The sequence below is a fragment of the Balaenoptera musculus genome, chromosome 2 (genome assembly GCF_009873245.2).
Source record: "Balaenoptera musculus isolate JJ_BM4_2016_0621 chromosome 2, mBalMus1.pri.v3, whole genome shotgun sequence".
Lineage (NCBI taxonomy): Eukaryota > Metazoa > Chordata > Mammalia > Artiodactyla > Balaenopteridae > Balaenoptera > Balaenoptera musculus.
The window spans coordinates 174,931,095-174,947,484 of record NC_045786.1 but is presented as its reverse complement, the minus strand read 5'-3'; the positions used below and the strand labels follow the sequence as shown (position 1 = coordinate 174,947,484).

The 16,390-nt window shown below is 65.2% G+C and overlaps 1 protein-coding gene across 15 annotated transcripts; it reads right to left on the bottom strand.

Moving 5' to 3' along the window:
- Window positions 1-625: 625 nt before the first annotated feature.
- C2H14orf180 (chromosome 2 C14orf180 homolog) lies at window positions 626-11,391 on the bottom strand. Of its 15 annotated transcripts, none has more exons than XM_036845216.1 (7): window positions 9,657-9,937; window positions 7,626-7,811; window positions 5,700-5,826; window positions 4,868-5,009; window positions 4,016-4,145; window positions 2,338-2,376; window positions 626-1,885 (listed from the first exon to the last, which is right to left on the bottom strand). In XM_036845216.1, exons 3-7 carry the CDS (start codon window positions 5,741-5,743, stop codon window positions 1,680-1,682), a joined length of 561 nt encoding a protein of 186 aa, XP_036701111.1. In that variant the 5' UTR covers window positions 5,744-5,826; window positions 7,626-7,811; window positions 9,657-9,937; the 3' UTR covers window positions 626-1,679. The 15 variants fall into 15 exon arrangements, with proteins under 15 accessions (XP_036701111.1, XP_036701112.1, XP_036701115.1 ...); XM_036845217.1 differs by lacking the exon at window positions 9,657-9,937 and adding an exon at window positions 8,891-9,364; XM_036845220.1 differs by lacking the exon at window positions 9,657-9,937 and adding an exon at window positions 9,000-9,364.
- Window positions 11,392-16,390: the final 4,999 nt, after the last annotated feature.

Sequence of the window (16,390 nt, the reverse complement as noted above, 5' to 3'; positions counted from 1 at the left end):
TGGGTTCCGTTCTCACTGCTTCCCGTCGAGACTTCACGGGTGTGAGGATGGATTTCAAATTTTGGAATTCTTGGGGTTGTCGGGTGCACCTTGAGCAACATTTTTCCGAAGACAATGGGGGTCATGGTCTTTCAGACCCTCCAGGGCTGAACATGTCTCTGCAATGAGCGAACAGCCCTTAGCTGAGCGCAGCGGGGCCGCGAGGAGGGGAGCGCCACAGCCCAGCCCCTCTGGGCGGCTCCCCCCGCCCCCCAGTACCTGCCCCAGGGCTCTGGCGCTGGGCTTAACCTGCTTGTCTTCTTCAGGGGGCAGGGTGAGATGAGGCTGGGGGTGGGTGGGCTGGTGTGTGTGGGGTGTGTGATGCTGGAGGGTCCCCGAGGGCCAGGGCCCAGAGCCCCGCCGTGGACCCCACTAGGACACTGCTCCTGGAGGTGGGCCCCTCTTGGCTGGGCTCCCCACTCGGGGCTCCCCGAGTCCTGAAGCCCGAAGGGACCCCGGAGGCTGCCACCCCGGCCCCTGAGGCCAGAGGGGACGGCTTGCCCACCTCTGCCTCAGCCGCTAGAGTGACTCCCACCGCAAATTGGTCCCCATTTCCCTCCTTTGGGTAAAAGTCCCCAGACTGGAAGAGGTGCAGTGTGTTTTAATAGAGAATCCGTGTCTCCCCACGTAAGCCGTGGAACAGATGCTTAGAGAAGGCCCGCGGGAGGGACAGCACAGCACCGGCGGCTGCGTAGACGCTCGTCTGAAGGCTATGGGGGTGCAGCTTCTCCCCTAGCGGTGCCTCCCGGTGTCTGACCACGGGCCTCCCTGCTTTGTTCAGGGCCCCGCTCCATGCAGCGTCTGAGGGGACCCTGGGGTCCGTCATCACGTGGCCTCCTTGGCCTGGCAACGGGGACGAAGGCTCGGCGTCTACAAAGTCACGGGACTCCCAGGCCGCGTGGCGCCAGCTGGGACCCGGGCACGGACGGCTGTGTCCTGAGGGTGGTGGGGTCCTCTCGGCCCCCCGATGTCCTCTCTGCGCCGGCCACACCCCCAGGCTGACGGCTAGGGAGGAGCCGGGGCAAGAGGGGATCCCCAGGCCTTGGGCCCAGTGCAGGCGTCAGACAAGCTGGGGGCTCCGGGGCGCTGCCCTGCACGTGACTGCAGGAGGGAGTACCCCCCGCCCCGCAGCCCGAGCCTCTCCCAGAGGGGTTTCGGGGTCTGGGCTGCAGGCCCCAAGCAGCAAAAGTCCAGTTTTACCTCCTCCTAGGACTCCCACAGACATAGGGAGGGTGTCCCCGTCCTCAAGGGGCTACACACGGCCACATCCGGGCCAGGCCCAAGGTCACCAAGAGTTCCCACCGGGGTGAGGGAGGGGCCCAAGGGGTAGCCTGGGGGCTGGAACCTGTGGGTCCCTGAGTTTCAGTGGTGGAATTCTTGTTCTCCTAAAACCTCACAGGGCACCCCAACATGTGAAATAGGAGGGGCTGCCTGCCTGGAGCTGGGGGGCCGCCTGCTGCATCCGAGGCCGCAGCACCCCACGTCTGATCTCAAGCCGTGGGCCCCCCTTTCCCAGTCACCCTGCCTGCAGCAGCCCCGCTGAGTCCAGGGCTCAGGGCTGTCTGGAAGCCCCCAGCCCGACCTGGGGCTCTCCCTCTGCAGTGTTGCCCCCCGGGCCCAGGGGAGGTGAGTGTCGGCCGTCAGAGCTGCAGGAGGTGGCGCCAGCAGGCCAGGGCCGCGAGCCGCAGGCGCAGGAGGAGGACCAGGAGCCGGGCCCGGAGCTCCTCCAGGGCCAGCGCCACGGGCTCGGCCCGGCTGCAGCACAGCCCCAGCGCCAGCAGCAGCAGGACGCACGCCGTCAGCCGCAGGATCAGGGCGCCGTCGCGGAGCCTGCGCCGGCCGGGCGCTGGGGCCGAGGGGGGACTGGTGAGCCCGGCCCGCGGGCCTGAGCCCCAGCCCCAGTGAGGACCCTTGGGCGCCCGCCTCCCTGCAGGGCTGGTGGGGAGGCTGCGGTGGGCGGGCACGGCTCACCCGGAGGCTGGCACCTCGGTGCTGCCCGTCGGGTGGGCCCCTGCGGCGAGGGTCTCCCCGGCCCTATCTGGGCCTGCGATCTCCTTGCAACAGGGCCTCCCGTAGGCCCTGCCCTCGCACCCTCCCTGGGGAAGGAGTGAGGGGGGCAGAAGGTACCCCAGGGGTGCTGCCGCCGACCCGTGACTGTCAGGGACCCCATGGCCCTGCCGGGGTGGGGAGCCCGGCTGGAGCAGTGGGGGGTCTGGTGGTGGCCTGGAGCTGGGGCTGTGCTGGGCAAGCGTGTGGGCTGGGGCTTTGAGGGATGAGGGCCGAGGGCTCAGAACTTACCCCTGGCCGTGGCGGAGGGCTCCCTCCTGCAGGCGATGTCTGGGGAGGAGAGTGAGAGTGGGTTCGGGCGGAGCGGGGGGGCACCCCGCTCGGAGGGCACGCTGCCTCTGCCAGCCAGGAGCCCCCGGGACCCCTCATCTCACCCGCCCACCCTAAGGACCCCGAGACGGGCTGGGTCAGCTAGAGCTACCCCTCTTTACAGATGGAGACTCAGGCCCCCGCAGGTCCTGACCCGGCCGGCTGTCCATACCCCCTGGCCGGCCAGGCTGCCCGGCACCACCCAGGGTTCTGCCCCAGCCTCACTGATTCAGATTCTAGCTTCCAGATGCTGGCGCTGCTCTCAGAGCCTTCCGGGGGCCCTGCGGGGGTGTGGGGTGTGGAGCCCCTGCAGCAGCCTAGGAGGAGGAGACTGCAGGGGTCCTGGGGGTGCAGCAGGGGCTGGCACTTTGGAGAGGCAGGCAGGACCCCCCCCCCCACCTCCTGTCCATTCCGCTTAGCTCACTGGGGGACCCCAGACCAGCCCCGGACCGTCTGGGCCCTGACTCCCCACCTGAGAGTCTCTGCTTCTGGGGCTGCTGGGAAGCTCCGGAGGCGGGTGCTGAGCTGTGCTCTGGGGGTTGGGGGCCAGACCGGGGAGGGCGGGGCGGGTGAGGACCCCTGTGGGAGGCCTGGACCTGCCGTTTACGATGGGCCTTCAAGGGAGACACTGACACATGTCGGGGGAGTGAGTTTTATCCGCAACTCGGCGGGACTCAGGGAGCACCTCCCTTGGGGGGCTGTGGAAGCAGAATCTAAGATGCTCCCACGATCCCCCCAGGTCCTCACCTTTGTGTGGTCCCCTCTGCTTAGTGTGGGGGGCTTGTGAATTGCTTCTACCAACAGAACATGGCAAAGGGGCAGGGGTTCTGCAGCTGTGATGGAAGTCCCCACAGTGGACCGAGTCAATCAAAGGGAGATTGTCTTGGGTGGGCCTGACCTAATCAGGCGAGCTCTTTATAAAAGAGGGTCTGGAGGTCAGAGAGAGACTCTGCTGCTGGCCTTGAAGGTACAGCTGCAAGGACACGAATTCTGCAAATAACCCTGTGAGTTTGGAATAGGGTCCCGAGCCTCAGGTGAGGCCCAGCCTTGGCTGACACCCTGATGCCTGCCTTGTGCCACCCTGAGCAGAGGACCAGCTTTGCTGCGCCCAGAACCCTGACCCACGGGACCACTGAGATAATCAGCGTGGGTTGCTTGAAGCTGCTATGTTTGTGGTGATTTGATACGAGGCATAGCTAGCTGATACAAGGGCAGTGTCCCACGGGAAGGGCTGGAGAAGGAGTGAGGTAGACTGGGGTGGAGAGGGCAGGGGGTGGGGAGAATTTGGGAGGTGGGCAGTGAAGGCTGAGGGGCAGTGGGAAACTTCAGAGCGTTGGAAGGAAGAGCGGGTGGGCTCTGGGAACGCCTACCCACTGGCCTTCCTTCAGGAAGACACTAATGACTTGGGCAGCTCTGGTTATATTTTTCCTGCCGGTTGCTGTTTCCTTGACCATCACTCTGTTCAGACCGAGCCCAGGGGCCTGGGTTTTATTGGGGTTACACCTGTGAGCACAGGGCAGTGACTGTGGTCCCTGCGGACAGCCCTCTGTGAGATGCTGGGTGATGTCCCCCCACCCCGCCTGGCCCGCTCGCCTCTTACAGTGGACGGCCACCTCCAGGGGCTCGCGGAACCGCACGCGCCTCGTGGTCCTCCGTGGCTCGGCCCCATGGCTGCGGCGCTCCTGCGGGCTTCGTCTCAGGATAGAGGGGGGGACCTTCCTGTCGCCCTCCTGGGGGGTGGGAAGCAGAGGGAGGCAGGCAGGAGTGAGCCCCTCCCGCCCGGCCCCCCGAGGCTGGAGACAGGCAGCCCCTGCGGCGTCCCTGCCGTCTCCTCTGGGTTTATGCAGCAGGGACCAGACAGGGGCGTGGAGACCCTCTGCGGACCTGCCCCGGCCCCAGCCTGGCCGTCTGACCCCCTAGGCCTGCTGCCAAGTGGTGAGGGCTGGGACAAAGCCACTGGGACTGGTCATGACTGGATGGCCGTGTTAGCGGGGACGGGTGCGGTCCGTGATCACGCAGGCCTGTGTCTCCCGCCCAGGCTCTGCCCCCACCCATCCCGACGGGGCCCGGCACCACTTCTCCATGTCAGTAACGGTGACGGCGGTCGCGGCTGGCATCCCCCGAGGACTGACTGCCTTCACGTCTGAGCGGTACACACGGAACCTCCCTGCGCCCTGGGGGGCTCTGCCTGGTGGCCTCCTCTGTCCAGGGGAGGCCCTGCCTGAGCTCAGCGCCCTGTGACTGCCCAGCAGCGCCACCCGGAGCCCGCCGTGGGACAGCTCTCGCCACGCACTGGGCCTCGGTCACTTACCTGTGGACGAGGGGAGGGATCTGAGCAGGAGGCCACTGGCCCAGGGCGGGGGGCAGAGCCTGGACACAGCCCCCCAGGGGCCGCCCTCCCAGCCACTGTGTGTTTGGAAGGCGGAGCCAGGAGTCAGCAGCCGTCTCCGACCTCAGTGTGCCCGTCTATCAAATGGTGACAGCAGGCTGTTCTGCGCGGACACCCTGTGATCCGGGGCGTCTGTGAGGTGGCTCCCTGCTGGGGGGCCACCGGCTGCGTGAGCCTGCTGCCGGCCTGCCGGGCTGAGGCGGTGCTGCTGGGGCGGGAGACCCACCCGGTCCCGGGGTTTGGCCCAGCTCATGGCTGTCCCGTTCCCTCGGCTGGGACACCTGTGCTTGTGGCCTGCCCTGGACAGCAACGAGCTCAGAGCCTAGCTCAGGACTCAGGGCCTGAAGTCGGGGCCCCACCTGCTCCTGGGGGAGACCCCCTTACACTCCCTCCCTCGCCTGCTGCTGCCGACTCTCCCTTGTCCTGGACCCAGGCCTGACCTGGCTGTGTCCTGTCACCTGGCTGTCCTGCTGTCTCCACCCTCCCCCACTCCGACACCCTCCTCCCTGTGCCGCCAGGAGAAGCACCAGACTTGCTGCTGCCCTGCTCCCGAGCCCTCCATGGCCCCCACCTCCTCTGCCTCTGCCGGCCCTTCCCAGCCCCTGGGACTCTGCTCTGACCCATCCTCCAGGCCCCTTGTATGCTCTACCCCCACCTTCAGCCCTGGTCAGATGCTGTGCACTCGTGGTCATCCTGTGCCCAGCCTGGGGGCCTCTAACCCTCTCTGCCAGCCCCCCTCCAGCCCCCCAACCCAGCAATTTCCCTCCCGGGGATCCTGGGGCTGAGGCCAGCTCGGGGAAGGGGCAGGGACCACATTTCCCTCTGCTTCTCCGCCTCCCTGCCTCCAGCTGAGGCCCCCCCGCCGGACCAGCGCCCACCCAGGGCCCTGCCGTACCCTCCCCGCCCTGAGCGTGGGTGAGCCTGGAGCCGCGTCCTCATTCTTTCTGGTCTGATGCCGCGTCTCTGGCAGGGAGTCGGGGCTCAGGGCGTGTGCTGCCGCCTTCATTTACTGGAACATGGTCCTAAGATAAGCAAAGACATTATTTATTGCACACGGAACACTCCTCATAGGAATAAAATAAAAGGAGGAGAGGTTCTTCCCAGGAAGCTGGGCTGGCTTCCCTCTTCCCATCAGCCTGGCCCACAGGCAGGCACTGCTTTCCTTTGAGGTGCTCCGGGTGCAGAGGAATCCTGCCTGCTCAAAACCGAGATCGTCAGCAGCTTCCCCTGCTGCCAATCTTCCTAATTATCAGCTTTAATGGCTGCGTAATATTCCACAGGGCTGATTCCATCATTTACAGCCACCCTCCTCCGTTATTGGGGATATTTGGGAGGTTTGCATTTTATTATTGTCACTTGCAGTTTCTTTAGGTCACTTGCAATTTTCTGAGGCCATAGATAAGACTGCAATAAACATCACTGCTGCCTCCTTCTCGGGGACGCTCCAGGCATGAATGATGGGGTCCAGGGCTGGGCTTTGTCAGGGCTTCATGGGGGCTAGGAAAGCCTTCTCCAGGGGTTCGTGGGGGCTGGAGCTGGTGGGCCCGCCCCTCAGTCCTGCCCAGACTCTCTCTGTCTCTCCCTCCCCCCGGATTTTGGATTGCTCATGTACTAGGTGTAAGGTGGTACCTGCCCTGTCTCGTCAGTGAGCCTCTGATTGCAGCGTTTCCCATCTCTCCTCACTAATTGCAGCCCTTCTGGTGTGAATTTTCTTTCACATCCTTTGAACGGTCCTTGACTTTTGAGACCTCCCCCTATCCTGCTCCCACCGGGCCTGTGCAGGTGAAGCCCGGCAGGCATTTAGCCTCAGTCCTTTGAGGGCCCTGTGGGGTGATGGGCCCCCCTCCACCTCCTTGTACATGTGGGGCGACGTGGACACCAGGGGCTGTTGCCAGGTCCTCTCTGCCCCCCTCCCCCGGGATGATGAGACGGGGTGGGGTGGCACGGGAGCCATCTCCCTCCTATCCCCAGCCCCACGCTCTGCCAGGGGTCTCTGGTCTGGGTCCTTGGCAGCCGTTACTGCTCCCTTCCTGTGCGGTCAAATGTTTGCACTTTATGAGGAGTGTTCTGGCTTCCATCCACCCTCCAAGGACCCTGCCCCCAGGGGCTGAGATGGAGCTGAGTGAGGGGCACCTTCAGACGAGCTCCTTCAGGGCCTCCCCAAAGGGGAGCTGCAAGGGGGGCCGGTTTGGGGGAGGGCTTTCTCCGCCTGGGAGATAACAGGCCAGCCATTCAGTTATTTAAAAAAGGAGCAATCTTCTCCTCTCTCAGCATCAAGCTTTTTATTGCAAATAGGGTCAGGGGGGAGCCGGCCAGCCTGGGGAGGAGGGGCAGGGAGGGAGGCCTTATCTGAAGGACAGGGTCTCACAAAGGGTGGCCTGGGGGCCCAGCTTCAGCCCCGGGGGGGGGGGGGGGGGGAGGAGGGCGGGGTGTGTGTGTGTGACAGTGTCACTGCCAGCGGGCCCAGCTGTCGAGCCCCTGCTGTGCCCAAGGCCCTCCCCCCAGGCCGGGGGCGGTGGGACAATGTGTGAGTGTGTGCACAGCTGTGTGAGCACTTGTGTGTTTGTGAGTGTGCACGTGTGGGTGTCCATAGATGTACATGTGTGCACGTGTGCGTGCGTGCTGTGTTCACACATGTGCGAGTGTGTGTGTGAATGTGCCTGTGTGCCTGCAACTGGGTGTGCACGTGTGTGTACATGCGTGTGTGCGCGTGCAGTGTGGTGTGTGTCCCTGGCAGCTCTGTGCTTCCAGCGCAGGCAGCCTCACTCGGCTCCGTCCTGTGCCTCCCGTGACCTTGTGTGACCTTGGCAAGTCTCTTAACCGCCCGGTGCCTCAGTTTGCTCCGCTGAAAATGGAAACAGCAGCAGCAGCTTCCCCCGTGGCTCCGGTGGGGCTGAGTGAGGCAGCTCACGTCAGGGCCCAGAGGCGACCTGGGGACCCGCCTGTGCTCGTGGCCATCAGCCGTGGTCATCACTCAGGGAGAGGGTGTGACCACCTGGCACGGAGCCTGCGTACACGCTGAGAGCCTCCTGTGGGATGTCGCCTCTCCCGCGCCTCTCAGGAGCCCTGGGCCCTCTCCGGCCTGTGCCTTTGCCTGGGCCTTTCTCTGCTCCCAGGTGGCCCCCCGAGCCCAGCGTCCTCACCCCGCCTGGCAGCCTTGCTCAGGCTCCAGCTTCCCGTTAAAGTGTTATCCCTGCCACCCCCTCCCCAGAGGAAGCGGGGCCTCTGCAGACCCCCAGGACTGGCCTGAGCCCTGGGTCCTGCCCTTTTGTCTCAGGAGCCTTGGTCAAGCGGAGGGACGGCCCCAGGCCTCAGTTTCCCCACCAGGAAAACGGAGGAGTAGCGTGTGGCTCTGGTTGGCTCAGCAGGTAAAGCCGCTCCGGGTACCACCTCTCGCCTGCCCCCCAGGCCTCCTCCAGCGCCAGCAGGGCCCCCTCCGCCCCGGGCTGGATGGCGAGGACAGGGCCCCATGTGGGAGCGGGAGGCCTTGGGCTCTGGCAGGGACAGCGTGTAATACGAGTGCCCTGGATCTCAGGCTGCCTCGTGACAGATGGGTGATAAAGGGTGGAAAATAGCTCTGGGCCTGGGCCTGCGGAGTGTCACCCCCGCTCTGCCCCGTCCTCTGCCTGGGGAGGGCACGCCCCCTGAGGGTGGGGCTTCCCAGAACACTGCCTGGAGAGGAGGGGGGCCCTGTCCTTCCCGGGGTGGGGACCTGCCCTGGGCCTCCCCCAGAGCTCCTGCTCCAGTCCTGCGGGCCCTGGAGGGTGCCGAGCGGGGTCCCCAGGCTTCCGCCCGCGTTCCAGGAGAAGGGGGTCTGGCCAGGACGACACGCCCACAAGACCCCCACCCTGACAGTCCGCGCGGTTTGGGCGAGCAGACTCCCTCCCGCCCTACCTGATGCGCCTTTGGGAGACAGTGACAACATCCACAGGGGTCCCTCCAGCCCAGCTCTGCACCCCGTCCCCCCACCCCGCCTGCGCCCCCGGCCTCCAAGGGCTGCTGGCTGGGCCGGGCCGGCTCCACCTGGTTCACCGCCTCGAGCAATGCTGAGTCCTGGGTCCCGGCCGCCTGTCCCGCTGCCCACACCTGCCCCACCGCTTGTGACACCGCTCACTGGCCTTCCGCCTCCTGTGGGCCAGGCTGTCGGGGCCCCGGGTCCGTCCCCCGCTCCCTCCCCCGCGGCCTGCTGGCACACCTCTGTCCTCATTGAGGGACCTCTGAGACCCCCGGCGCGGTGCCGGCCCTGCACAGGGAGGGCCCCTCCTTGGCTCTGACCCCACGCCTGGCACCGGCTCAGCACCCGCACCTGCTCCATCGCCCCTCGAACCCTCCCTGCGCCTGTCCGCCCGTGGGGACCCCAGGGCGCAGGGGACAGACAAGCTTGCGGAGTCCCGCAGCCCTCAGGAGCCCCGGGCTCGGGGCAGCAGCGCCACGGCCGGGCCCCTCCCGCTGTCCTGTCGCGGGGGACACCGCCTCCGGGGCTGGCACGGGCAGAGGACCACGCCAGGACCTCGCCGGGGAGGCTGAGCTCATGCGCACCAACTCACACACCACATGCACACACACACACACCACACACCCCACATATATGCACACACACACCACACATGCCACACACATACACACATACCTACACAGCCACACACACTCATACGCACACACCATACACACATCTCACACACACAACCCACATGTACACACATCACATGCAAACACACACACTCGTACACATATGCACATCCCACACACACGTTTATACACACAGGCTCACACACACACACGCGCGCGCGCGCACACTGCTCTGCCCACCTGGGCTCCTGCAGCTGTCGCAGCCCTGCGTGAGCTCGCCCACCTGACGGCCTATAATCCTCTGGCGATCAGAGCCTCCAGCACAGTGGGAACCGGAGCCGCTCACAGGCCAGCCGAGAAGTTTCCATTCCAGCCACGGGGCAGTGGCCTCAGCGGTCCTCTGGGCTGTCCTACCCTGAGGCGTCCTGGTGGCAGTTTGACCCCCTGCCCAGAGCAGCTTGGCTGAATTAAGGGGCCTGAGGCCACGAGCTGCGCGTTTCCTCAGCGGGAAAACGAGACGGGAGGCTGTGGCCACCCCCATGCTGGCCTTCCCTCGGGAGGGCGGGGAACAGAGTGAGGGCTGGCTGGCTAGCGGCTGCTCCCAGCCCAGAGCTCCCAGCCTGGCAGCTTCCCAGATCACACCATTTCTGAATTAAGCCAGGGGAGGACTCCCGGGGAGGCCCCGTGGGGCTGGCCTTGCTCACTAGGCCTGCCCGGCGCCCGCTGGCCCCGCCCGGCGCGGGGATCCAGAGAGTGGGAACTGGCCCGGTGGTCCCGAGGCCCCTTCCACACTGAGATGCGAGGCCCACACCTCTCTAGGGCACATTCAGGACATGGAGTGGCAGCAGGACCGGGTGATGGCTGTGTGCCTGCTGGGTGCGTGGGGACAGCCAGCCTCGGCCTCGGGAGCCCCAGGTGACAGGGCAGGTGGACCCCCACTCGGACACCGGCCACATCAGCCCACGTTCCCGCCCCCAGCTTCTGCCCACCGTCCAGAGTGCTGTCAAGATGGAGAGCTAGGCCTCCCGGGGTACCTGCACACAGCAAGTGCCAAATAAATGGTGCGTCCTGAGCCCCACGCGCACGTTGGGCCAGGATATGGATTCCCTCTGATAGAGTCAGCTCAGAAAAGAGCCGCGTCTCTGGGGATGCCCAAAAGCCATGGCCTGGGCTCAAGTGACCCCAGTAACGCATCTGTTCCCTCTGGGCTCGGCCCACAGCAGGGCCCCCGAGGGCCTCTGGGGAAGGCTTGCTGGCGTCGGTGCCCGACCCTGCCGCCTGTGCCGCGGCCCGTGCGAAATGCCCAGAGCCCAAGAACCCTGGCTCCCGGGCCTCGGAAGGCTTGGGTCCTCGCGGGGTGGCGCGTGGAGGGACCCACAGTCCAGCTTCGCCTGCACATGGCCTCAGGCAGGAGCGCGGGTGAAGGGCCGGTGGGGCCCTCATGTCAGGCCTGGCCGCGGGGGAGGGGCTCAGAGCACCAGTGGCCTGGGACACGGCTGAGTGCGCCGGCCACCCACCCTGTACACACCAAACACGAGGTTCAGAGGGGCCGGGGCTTCTGACGTCACCCACTGCCTGGTTTGCCTGGGACTGTACTCGAATGAGCGCTGAGAGCGCGCGGCCCGGGTGGGTGGGATGGGCGGCCCCCCAGCCCCCGTCCGGGGCCACAGTGCGCGCCGCCCGGCCTCAGTCCACTGCCGCGTGCCCGCCTGCAGCAGGGTCTCCGCCCGCATCCATTCTGGGGAATCCCTCCGCTCCGGCTGCCTCACGCCCTGATGCGGAGCGAGCATCCCCTGTGCCCCGAGTGGCTCTCACCTGGCTCCCTCCTGGGTCTGTGAGGGGTGGTGCCAGCTGGGCGCCGTGGCGTCCCCCAGTGGGCACCGTGCCGCATAACCCTGGCCTGGTCTCGCTGGCGGTGCCCCTCCTGCGCCCTGGAGAGGCGGGTGCTGGGCTGCTCAGGTGAACGGGGCCGCGACTGCCCGGCCTCCTGCTGCCCTGGTCTGGAGCTGCGGCCGGCCTGCCTGCCTGTGGGGCCAATCTGTGGCCGGCCTGTGTCCCCGCCCCAGGCCCCTCTGCCAGGTGGCAGAGCTCGGCCAGCTGGCAGAGGCTGAGCTATAATTACCTCTCCTCTTTGGCAGAAATAGCAGCGACCCCGAGGACAGGCCACTGGCCCCAGAGCGGGAGAGGAGGTGGCCCTTTCCCAGGCCCTGAGAACACGGGCCCGGCCTGCAGAAAAGACGAGGCGGCAGCGCCCCCCCTGCCCTCCAGACCCGTACGTGTCTTCCCAGGCCGGTTCTGGAGACGTGCAGCTTTTGGAAGACCCAAGGGCCGGCATCAGAGGAAGAGTGTTGGGTGGGGGGAAGGCAGAGGGTGGGGTGATGTTGGGCCCTGGCGGGGTGCAGCCTGTAGGAGGATGGGGTGACACCAGAGTCCAGCCCCCGACTGACCCTGCCCCAGGGTGGAGCCCCGAAACAGAGAGGGGCCGGCCCTGACCCCTGCTCCTGCGCCCTCGTGCGTCCTGCCTTGGGGTCCCAGGAGGAAAAGGCAAAGCACAGGTCCCAGGCTGCCGGTTAAGGGCACAACGGCTGAGTCCCGACATTGCCTCAGAGCTAGTAAATTACCCGAGCAAACTGCTACGCGGGCAGCGGGACAGGGCGTCCTCAGGGACAGCCGGCGCCGGCCGTTCCCTCCTCTCTGGTCAGCAAGAGGGGACATAAACGTCCGCCCTGGAGCCACAGCCTGAGCAGTGCAGCACCTCCTGTGGTGGGACAGGCCCCAGCCCCCTGTGGACAGGAAGCCGACAGAGGTGGCCTCGGGGCAAGGGCTCAGGGGGAGGGGGTCTCGTGCAACTCTAGGACCCCCTCCGCCCAGCCCACCTCCAGAAAACGGCTCAGAAACTCCGTCCCTCGGCCGCCCTGCCCACCCGCAGTTTTTGTAAATGAAAGTGAGTAGGGCTTTACTGGAACACAGCCACGCAGCCTTGCTTTCTGTCCATGGCTGCCTTCGCCCTGTGAGGGCAAAGTTGAGCACGGCCACGGAGCCTAAAGCATCTGCCATCTGGCCCGTTACTAGGAGAGTTTGCTGCCCGGCCCTAGCGTGGACACGGCGGCGGGGGGAGCGCCAGCCCAGAGCCCCTCGCCAGCTTCTGCACAGAACATGCACAGCCCGTGGGGTCCAGGCCACTGTGGCCACGTGCAGCCCTCAGGGGACCCTGGGACACTGAGAGGCAGTCACTCTCTGCCACACTGCCCCTCGCAGCCCCGCTCCAACCCAGGCACACGGCGGGGGGGGGCGGTTCCTACGGCTGTACCTCCTCCACACCCAGCAGAGAGGCACAGGGGTCAGGGCTCTCTCCACGTCCCTCGGGCAACCCCTTGATCGGTGGAAACCGTACAAACCCATCAGGGATCTGCCCGCAGCCCCCGGGCCCGCAGCCACCGGCACCAGCCTCTCTCAGACCCGGTTCCATCAGGGCTGCCACACGTGCCAGGACATCAGGAGCTGGCTGGAGGACAAAGGGGGTGCCGAGACTGGGCCAGGCCCACCCCTCATGGCTGTGTGACTTTGGGCAAGTTACCTCCCCTCTCTGAGCTGCACTTTGCTCATCTACAAGTCTGGGCAGCTCATCACCTGCCAGGCAATAGGACGCAATAGAGAGCTGAATGCCCCCAGCTCCCAGCGCAGGACAGACCCTGGGAAATGCTGGCTCCTCGCCCCTGCTGCCCCCTCTGCCCCGCCTGCTGGGGCAATGTCGGGACTCAGCCATTGTGCCCTTAACCGGCAGCCTGGGATCTGTGCTTTGCCTTTTCCTCCTGGGACCCCAAGGCAGGACGCACGAGGGCGCAGGAGCAGGGGTCAGGGCCGGCCCCTCTCTGTTTCGGGGCTCCACCCTGGGGCAGGGTCAGTCGGGGGCTGGACTCTGTTGTCACCCCACCCTCCTACAGGCTGCACCCCGCCAGGCCCCCACATCACCCCACCCACTGCCTCCCCCCCACCCAACACTCTGCCTCTGATGCTGGCCCTTGGGTTTTCTAAGAGCTGCACTGGCTCAAAGGCTCAGCCGCACTAGCTCAGCTCAGGCGGGCCCTGTCCCTCCCTCCCCCTCTCCCCCTCCCTCCCTCCATCCCCCTCCCTCCCTCACCCCTCCCTCCCTTCCTCCCTCCTCCCCCTCCCTCCCTCCCTCCCTCCGTCCCTCCCTCCTCCTGCCCCCCCCCAACAGGTCTGCATTGCACACCTGCCCTGTGCCAGGCCCTGGGGCCCTGTGTCCTAGTAGCACAGCCATTGCTCAGCAGGAGGCGGCTCTGTGGTCCCAACAACAGCTGTGAAACCCAAGAAGAGAGAGGGCTGGGGGGAGGGCTGTATTACTCGGGGATCTCCAGAGAAACGGGCCAACAGGACGTGTATAGAGACAGTGACTGCAGGGTCTGGCTCTCATGGTTGGGTGCGGAGGCTGAGGGGTCCCACGATCCGCTGGCAGCAAGCTGGGGACCAGGAGAGCCAGCAGTGGCTCCGGTCCACGTCCAAAGGCAGAAGACCGCTGTCCGAGCTGGAGACCGTCGGGCCAGGAGAGCGGATTCTGCATCACTCACTTCTGCTCTGTTGAGGCCTCCAGGACTGGACGAGGCCCACCCGCAAGGGGAGGGCACCTGCTTGACTCAGACCACCCGTTCAGATGTTACTCTCAACCAGAGACACCCAGAAGAAAGTCCCACCAAACACCTGTGGCACCCGTGGCCCAGCCAAGCTGACACACAAAACGAGCCTTCCCAGGCCTGGTCTCCGTGCAGAGGCCGGAGGTCGGGGAGGGTGACTCGGGAGCCTCATGGTGACCCTCCACGTTGTCTTCACCCCACTCGCCCCCCAGTACTGGCCCCGACTCCCAGGCCCCCCTCCTGGGACTGAGGTCTTGCCTGAATGCAGAAAGCCCTGCAGGGTCAGGTGGGAACAGGGGTGGGAGAGCCCAGATGGCGTCCCTCCTGCACCTGCAACAGAACTTCAGGGACGGTGTGAGCTGCTGGCACCAGGTGCCCAGACCACGTCCTTGCCCATCAGGGCCAGCCCTGGGCCCCTCGGCTGGGCAGGGCCGCGTCTTCCCGACAGTCTTCTCAGCAGTGGACGGTCAGCTGCTCCACGCCTTCTGGAAGACACTGGGGGGGTGCTTGGTGGAGGGTCCCCAGGCAGGTGAGGAGCGGCGGGAAGTCAGGCAGGGGGGCTCCTGTGGAGCCCTGTCGGCCACTGCACGGGCCTCGGCACCCACGGGATGGGGCAGAGGATGGATGTGACCTGAGGGGTTTAATTGGGCCCTTTGGTTGCCTTCCCCTGGGGGAAGGACTGGGGGGAGGGTGGGAGGGTGGGTGTGGGACTCACTGAGGGGTCAGGTGTGGGTGTGTGAGGGTCAAGTGTGCTACAAGGCCGCTGGCCTGGGGAAGACGGTGTAGGTGTCGCCAGTGGCCGCTGTCACAAATGACTGCAAACAGTGACTTTACACAATCCAAATGTACTCTCGGTAGTCCTGGAGGCCAGAAGTGGGAAATGCGCTGAGCTCAGGGTGTGGGCAGGGCTGGCCCGTCTGGAGGCTCCAGGGATCATCGTTTCCTTGGCTTTTCCTGCCTCTGGAGGCCCCACCTTCCCCAGCCCGTGGTCCCTGCCTCGGGCTTCAGAGCCAGCGCTGTCTGGTCCAGTCACCTCACCTCACATCACTCCAACCTCCTCCCCCCGACCTTCAACCAATAAGGACCCTGTGACTACATTGTCCCGCCCCCTCAATCCAGGATCATCTCCCCATTTTAAAGTCATGCAACTTTAATTCTATCTGCAACCTAATTCCCCTTGGCCATGTGACCTAACATAGTCACAGATTCAGGGGGTTCGTATGTGGACATCTTTTGGGGGCATTATTCTGCCCACCACAGATGGCAGGGGTGCAGGTTTTGGGGGTACCATGGGGATTAAATATGAGAGCCAGTTACTTTGAGATGTTTGGGGGGCTTCCAAGTCGGGGCGGGGGGAGTTGGATGTACGTGTCTGGTTCCAGGTGTCTCCAGATGGGAGATATGAATTTGGGGTCACCCTCTTGCTAGCTTGAAAAATGGTTCCGCAAGACATGTCCACATCACATTTCTGGAACCTGTGGATGTTAACTTACTTGGTGCCATCACCTGTGTTCCCATAAGGGGGAGATTTGACGCAGAAGAGGAAGCAGTGATGTGACCACAGGTGCAGAGCTTGGAGGGATGGGGCCACAAGGCACAGACACTGGCAGCCATCAGAGGCTGAGAGAGGCTGCAGGGACCCTCCCCCTGAGCCCCTGGAGGCAGCGCGATCCTGCCAACGCCCTGATTTAGGATCCCTCAGAACGCCGAGAGAATAAGTTTCTGTTGTTTTCTGTTGCTTAAGTCATAGGGTTTACGGCTCTTTGTTATGGCATCTGTGGGAAATGAACCAGCCATCTTAGAGATGACATAGAAAGCTTTGGGCCTGAAGGAGTGACCCAGGGGTGCCCAGGGACAGAGGCGCATCGTGAGGTCCGAGCATGAGCCTTGGACCCAGGTCAGGCTGGCGTGGTGGGGAGAAGCCAGGCAGGGAGGTGGAGCAGGGGGCCTGTGGGGTGGTACAGCCCAGGGTGGCTGGGGGCAGGGAGGAAGGGGGCGCTCTCAGGGCCACCGCCAGCGCAGGAGGGACGAGGAGAGGAAATTCACCACTGGGCCTGGCTGTGAGGAGGTCACAGGTGGACTTGGTGGGCTTGAGGGTGGGGACTCAGGAGAGGGGGAGGGAGGGGAAGGGGGGAAAGGAGAGGGCAGACTTTGGGTCGGAGGGGCCGATGTACCATCTGGGTGGATCCAGGACAGGAGACTGGGGTGGGGTCCACAGGTGCAGGCCGCCCTTCTTGGGGGAAGGAAGAGGTGGGGAGAATTTCCACCAGTAGTGAGGTAGTGAGCCCTCCATCACTGGAGGCAAGAAAAGATGATTCCTGCCTTTGGGGCCTCTCAAGGGCTCCACACAACCCCAGGATCACGT